This window comes from Puntigrus tetrazona, chromosome 24, assembly GCF_018831695.1.
Source record: "Puntigrus tetrazona isolate hp1 chromosome 24, ASM1883169v1, whole genome shotgun sequence".
In the NCBI taxonomy this organism is placed as follows: Eukaryota; Metazoa; Chordata; class Actinopteri; order Cypriniformes; family Cyprinidae; genus Puntigrus; species Puntigrus tetrazona.
Window position 1 is genome coordinate 4234893 of NC_056722.1, and position 7500 is coordinate 4242392.

Here is a 7500-nt window from a genome sequence, read left to right on the forward strand (position 1 = left end):
ACACACACACACACACACACTCTCACACACACACACACACACACACACACACACACACACACACACACACACACACACTCTCACACACACACACATATATAAAAGAACTGTTTTTCAGATCACTTTGGATACACACCGATCTAAACCACAGAGCCACAAAAGTACCAAAAGTCCAGAAAAGAGTAGCTCGAGTGATTGGGTTTCTTTTTCAGTGCCTGACAGGAGGACCCTGACGCTCTCAATGTTGTGTTCCTCTGAAACGCTGCTTCACTGCGACAAGAACGACACTCGGACCGAACTGCTGAACAAGGTGACCTAATAATAACTTTACAGTAACAGAATCAATCATACGATAAATGAATGTATCTGATAAATAAAGACGGCGGTACAGTGCTGTAGATGTAGATGTAGGAAACACAACAAAAACCTGTTTTTAAATGGAATAATATTTGATTTATTTTATAATTATAAACACTAATGCTGCTTTATGCAAAGCGAAGAATCAATAACTAAATACGATTTCTGTCCTGTCTTTCAGCTGAGGAACATAATGAGTGACACATTTCAAAACAACGTCCACTGGAATCTCAATATCGCAAAAAGACCTTGGTTTGTACATTTTCTGTCATTCCATATATTACAGATGATGATGATTCATCTTTAATTGTGACTCTGGTTTCACAGAGACCGCCTCTGAATCCCCGTGACGCGGCCTGCTGGAGAAAAAAATCACATTATTTCAAAGCAATATATATTCAATGAACCAACAATATTTGTAATGCTTTCAGGTTCATTAAATTAGAGAGGAGGAGAAATGCAGAGAAGGTAAAGTCTGCATTATGGAGATATAGTACAGTAGTCACAGGGATATAGTAAAACCTGACAGTTTTGACCTTATGAGGAGAACAGCTCATAATAGACCTCTTTTGTGAAAATGTGAAAATGCAAAAAATGGTTTGTGTGGGTCATGCTTAGGGTGAGGGGTGCATTGGTTGAAGTGCTTGTTAATATTATATTCTGTTACAAATTGCATTTCGATAATTTACTTTAAATAGAGTGGAGTGATGATATTTGAAACATGAATGCCATTTTCCTGAACTTTGTTTTTGCTTCAGTGGTGCATTCATGATGGATTTCTGCAGATTGTTTGGCGATGGTTTTCTTTAAGATGTTTCCATTAGTTTGTTCACTTTATTTCACTACTTCATGCAAATTCTTGTACTTGTAACCTACAGTTATATGTAAAATAAAGATACATTTACTAGCAGAAATGTGTCCAAATTAAGTGAGTTTGTGCTTATATATATATATATATATATATATATATATATATATATATATATATATATATATATATATATATATATATATATATATATATATATATATATATATATATATATACAGGCATAAAATGCTATATATATATATATATATATATATATATATATATAGCATTTATATAAAATGGTCAACAGGGTCGCAGGAAACGTGTCGAGAAGAAAAGACACAATTTAACCGCCAGAGATTTAAGAAGAATCAAACACGAAGCTCCTCCAGTGCTGCCATATTCCACAACTACGACCTACCTGGAGCGCCGAGAAGCACGAGGCGTTCAGTTCTCAGAGACATGGCCAACCCTAGCACCTCTGAACAAGACACAGAAGTTGAAACCTCAAGAATGGGCCAAGAAATACCTGAAGGCAGATTTTGTGGACTGATGAGATGCGATCGACTCCACTTCGATGAGCATTTTCAGATTGAAAATATTATTATATATATTATTATATATATATATATTATTATATATATATATTATTATTATATAATATAATATATATATATATATATATATATATATATATATATATATATATATATATATATATATTTATTTATTTACATATTCAGTTGTGGCGTGAATGTGTGTAAAATGATGCATTTGAATGTTAACATCTGCACACCTAAAACGACCTTTTGGGAACGCTATACTATACATTAACTGTATACTGTATACAAAAAGCTGTCGTTAGAATCATTAATCATAGCAATTGGGATAAATCCATTTTGTTACTCAACATTTACTCAAAATTTGCTAAAATATTAGAAAACATCTGCATGGCCCTCTGGAGCCACGTCTGATCAAAATCAGTAAAAAGCGGCATAATAAAATGTACAGAACAGAAAGAAATTAATTTGTATAAAACAATGTGCACTTTTGCATCCACTTTGGAGCATGCAGACAGCATTTAAATGAATGAAGAGTTGTTCCACCCTTTAAAAGCACCAAAATAGTAGCACGGAAAGCTGAAAAACTACAATTTAAAGGGAACTGGTGCAGCATAAGACACAAAACCAATAGTCAGCGGCACTGAATGTTTGCATATATTACAATAACACACCAAACAGGTCTGCTGAATCCCTTCTTTAATCAGTCTCCACACACACACACACACACACACACACACACACACACACACACACACACACAGGTGTGTTTGCACATGCTGCCCAGCAGGAAGAGTATACAGTACATATTCACAAACACAGAACGAGCGCAGTCTCACATTGAAACATTTCCAGTTGTAACAGGGTTTTTCCCCTCCACAGGTTCAAGTTTGCAGATGAATTATCGTGGAGTTCTTGTTCAGAAACGGGCAGGTTCCAGCTTACAGTAGACAGCACTCGACTCCAGCGCGTTCACGTAAAACCAGGGATGAACGGCTTCGAACACGAACACCTCACATCTGTGTTCGGACAGAAACTATATCGCTGGCAGGGTAACAGCAGCACAGCTGTTTTTACTTAAAATAATAAAAATCAAGCCCTATTTACGATGCATCTTGATGTCTCGCATCACAGAAAAATCATCTCTGGAGGTCTGAGGATTATTTGTGGATTTTAAGATCAGGTCATATGTTTTAAGATCAGTCAGTGCAAGTTTGTTTCGGTTAAAACGGATCAGACTTATGTTTTAGTCTAGGATTATCTTAAGCCTCGTCTGGGAAACCAGGGGCAAAAGTCATTATTCCGACACAAAAAGTCACATTTGAGATAAAAACTGACACAAATTCAAAACGGACATATTAACTTGTTGCATGTTATTAACTATGAGATAATATGACAGTTGAAATATTCAAAATGATAAAATACTAAATCTAAAGCATGACATAAATAGACCGTAATCGTAAAGTCAAAATTCTGAGATAAAAAGTCGAAACTATGAAAAAAATCCCAATTGACACAGAAAGTCTAAAGTATGAGATAGAAAGAACAAGATAACTATATGAGCAAGTTATGACATAACTTAAGATTATAAAAAACTTTTATCTTAAATGTTTGACACTTAGGTCCTACTTTAGAATTAAAAATATTAAAACCTTGCACTTTCCACAGACTAATTATTTTAAATTTTATTTTGACGCTATCTCATAATTGGCTCTGTAGTAATTTAGTATCTCGCTTTTATTTGGCCATGATTTGACATGTCACTTTTAACCTTAAGAACTATCTCATTTTAATATCTCATAATTTCGACTTGTCTTTCAGAATTGGGCTTCCATACGGTGTAGCTTGTGCCGTATTGCTACGTGTGATAATTAGCATAATCGCCGCGATTATAAAACCAAAACCCGTGGGAGCGTTTAACCTCTTTAGAGTTACACTGATGTAAATTTACTGAACATTAAAGAAAGCCAGCGAGCCAGCTTCATTCCTGACCGCAGGAGGTTAAAGCTATAGTTTGCGCTTTGGCTTGTTTGAATAAAAGTAGTCTTCCTTCTCGTGCAAATTGCATTTCATTACGATCGAGTATGTACTTGCTCGCTCGAAATCTTCCAACAGGCCCGAGAGAGAATGACGCGAAATATGGTCTCGTCCCACAGAGATGATTTTTCCTTGAAGACGCATTACCCTGACCGAGGGTTGCTTTCGGATCGAGGGGGCGACGATGAGACGAATCACATTTGTGAGGGAAACCGGTTCGGGGCGTTTTCGCACTTCCTGTAGAAATGCACAAGCGAAGGCCTCTATTTCCTGTCTCACAGTACGCGCGCTTCCTGATTTGATATCAAACACTCTGAATGAGTAATAAATACGATTTATAAACTACGCAGAGCACGTTTCCAGTAATGTACAGCAGGTGCTTCTCCAAGCAGCATAAAATACGCGTAAAAACACAGCCACGTGATTCTCCAGAGGCCGGTATAAAGCCGTCGAGACGCACAGTGATGGACGAGCGCCGATACACCCGTCTTCAGTGCATGCATACAGACGAATAAAACACTGCGCAACTGAGCTTAGCAAAACACAGGGACTCAAAAATCTGATTTTTAAATGTTTTCTGTACGTTAATCGTTCCCTACTCTTGATAACGGGCGTCTCCAGCCACTCACACACACACACACACACTGCAAAGTTTCAGTAGCGACAACTGCATTTAAATATGAATTATATCCCCTAAACTAGATATACACCGATACATCTTCAGACTGAAAGATCTCTAGCACCTTTAGCGTGTCTGAAACATTTTGGTTTGTGTTTTTCAGGCTTCAAAAGGCATGTACTAGCCCTCAAAGAAGTGCAACGCTCTGCAACAGTCTTAAGCAGCGGTCCTCAACTTGCTGTTTTGCGATTGGAAATTCAAGGGGAAAATAAGAAACCAAATGCAATTCACCCAATTCATCCGTTATTTACTGGAAGGCAATCAAATTAGACAGAAAAAGGTTTGCTTGACGCCAAAAACACAACAGGTAGTCAGCTACGATTTCTACTAGCATTCGAGCATTTACAAAATGTCTTCCTATTCAGTTTATCATGTTAATAACTTTGCATATATTTGGGACTAAACGGCTCATGCTCGTATTAATTTATAATATATTAACGTCGTATACACTGCTAGTCAAAGGTCTGGAATATACAAGATTTTGAAACGTTCTTGGTCTCTTCTGCTCACCAAAGCTAAATTTTTTTCTTTAAAAATCTGGTAAAATTGTGAAATATTATTACAATTTCAATTAACCAATTTCTATTTAAATATACAGTAAAATGCATTTTTTTCCTGTAACGCAAAGCTGAATTATCAGCATCATCTTGTATCACATGATCCTTAAGAAATCATTCTCAACGCATTATTATTGCTCAGTTATTATTGGTGCTCAATTATTATTAATTCTTCTTAAAAGCATTGAGTATAAACTTTTGACCTGTATTGTATAATTTCAATATCATTTCAGTTTTTTGATTTAAAAAGAGTTTTTTTTGTGCACTTTTGTCTCACCGCATGATCCTGATCCTGAAGCAAAACCAGTTGAGAACCACTGACGATTAATATGACATTTGCCATTTCATATTTGGCGGATTTACAATTCAAAATCTTTCAGGTTGGAAAACGAAGGCCCGCTTTACAGCCGTAACAATCGAGATAGCAGTTAAAAAGCACACAAACGTAGGGGTTTTAAATATAACAGTACGAACAAAGCGGAAACATCTGATACTCTTTGTGTTTGTCCAGATCTACCTCATAATACACAGCAAAATCCTGGTGTTTACAGTGTGGGTGGAGATTTCATGCGTTTTCAGGCATGGTTTGATGCAGGAGTCCATGTTTGCATGCAAACACGTGCTGACAGATGCTGCATCGGTAGACGACCTCGTCTGGGTCGCGCAGACGGACAACATTGAAAAAACTCCCGCGAACCAGTCAAAATGAGCGTTCGCTCTTCGCAGCGACTACAAACACGTCTCAAGTACAAAGGCATTTCAGCAAAGCGTGGCTGTCGTTTCATCCGAAAGCAGATTTATTGCATACTAGAGACAAAACTCCCAGCAACCGATGTTTTAACGCATTAAAACACAAGCCGAACTCCGTGCATGAGGCACGAACGCATGTTTTCTTCAGTTGCACGCACTTCTCCAGTTTTCCAAATGCTCCGAATGCATTGAACTCCGTACGGAAGCATGGGCGATCGCTCACACGCCGCATAGGGCTGGACAATAATTCAGTGTCAATATATATCGCAATATATTTTTTTCAATAGCGGTGATGTACATCGTTTCTGCCGCTCCAAACACGCCTCCTGCTGGTAGAGAATGAATTCTCATTAACCCGTCTCCAGCATCCTGTGTTTTTGTTGCTATTCACTCTTTTCTGTTTTCTACAGCAAGCACTTTTCATATTCTTTATTGTCACTGAAGCACTTTTGATTAAATCTATATGAATAATCAGTCTGTGTTATCATTTAAATGTAAAGATATCAATATTAATAAGTCTGGGAGTCTTATGTTTGATGGCGATTAAACATTTATTGTTTGTATGAAGGCTAAATACAAAAATTAATAATTAAGTATTTGCATCAATTTAAAAAAAATAATAATAAAAGGAGGTTTCACAGACTGTGCAAATTCATTTTTGCAGACATCCATTGTGGCCGTTCTTAAAGGGTTTTTTTTTTATATTGTCATAGAGATGCACGATTTTGAAAAAAAAAAAAAATAAATAAATAAAAAAACCTCATATCTCCCATGTTCCTGAACTAAACATAATGTGACAAAATATTATTGCTGCAATCTGTTTAAAAGTCTTCAATTTAAATTATTTTAAATTAAAACACAATATATATAACGCACCAATTTTTTATATTAAAAGTGAATGATTCAATGACTCAATACTTTAGTTGTTACATTACTAGATGAATTGGTGCTTTCGAACGAATCTCTTGAATGAACGATTCAGTCACATATAAATTCTTAACAGTCGCTTTTTGCTACCTAGTGGCAAAACGATGAAATCGACAGAAACGTTATTTTAACGCTAGTTTGATCGCCACCGCGGACATCAATGTATACGTACAATAAACTTTAAACTTTCATCGCTGTATCTGTGAACTGTATAAATATTTAAGGTTTTAACAGACACAGGCGAATCGCCGCCATTTAAAAATCGCGACCTTTTAGCGATCAATCGTTACGCTTGTTTCGTTGCCATTGGTCACATGGTATCACGTGATGTGAATCGAAACTTTTCACACACGCTTCCGTTTCCGGTCCATTCACGTGAATGAAAGCCGGCGGAAAGTGCAGCGTAACTTCCCCTTATATCGTATCGACCGAAATGAATCGATATATCGCGATATAAAATGAGCCGGCGTCGTCCAGCCCTACGCTAGCAGTACAGCGACATTCGGCTGCGCCGCATCGCCTCGCTGATCAGGTATGCAGGACTGACTTCCGGTTCTTCCGTCATGACTACGATGTTCTGCCACTCGCCGCACTGATTGGATTTTTTGATCGTGTCCACGACGCAGAGCGCGTACAGACAGTCCTCAAAAGTCGCGGCCATCGTCAGCGGCCGCCCGTCCCACGTCCGCCGGTCGTCTTGATCCTGGAAGGCCTGCCGTACGGCTTGAACCATGCAGATGGTGCCGGTGAGATACGGAGACGGAATATCCCGGAACGCTTTATCCGGCAGGGACGCGTTTCCGACAGGCGTGCTGTCTTTCA

At 37.7% G+C, this 7500-nt stretch overlaps 2 protein-coding genes across 2 annotated transcripts in view; one reads left to right on the forward strand and one right to left on the reverse strand.

Annotated features, from left to right (window-relative positions):
* Positions 1-1267, forward strand: part of LOC122329603 (receptor-type tyrosine-protein phosphatase H) — an 11014-nt gene extending 9747 nt beyond the window's left edge. Inside the window, exons 8-10 of the mRNA XM_043225942.1 lie at positions 213-310; positions 539-609; positions 685-1267. Of these exons, the coding sequence (XP_043081877.1) occupies positions 213-310; positions 539-609; position 685 (170 nt within the window). The 3' untranslated portion in view covers positions 686-1267. The remainder of the gene's footprint in view (positions 1-212; positions 311-538; positions 610-684) is intronic.
* A 2779-nt stretch (positions 1268-4046) lies between these two features.
* The window catches only part of gfod1 (glucose-fructose oxidoreductase domain containing 1), a 24544-nt gene continuing 21090 nt past the window's right edge, over positions 4047-7500 (reverse strand). Inside the window, exon 2 of the mRNA XM_043225943.1 lies at positions 4047-7500. This exon is cut by the window's right edge and continues 585 nt beyond it. Within this exon, the coding sequence (XP_043081878.1) occupies positions 7163-7500 (338 nt within the window). The 3' untranslated portion in view covers positions 4047-7162.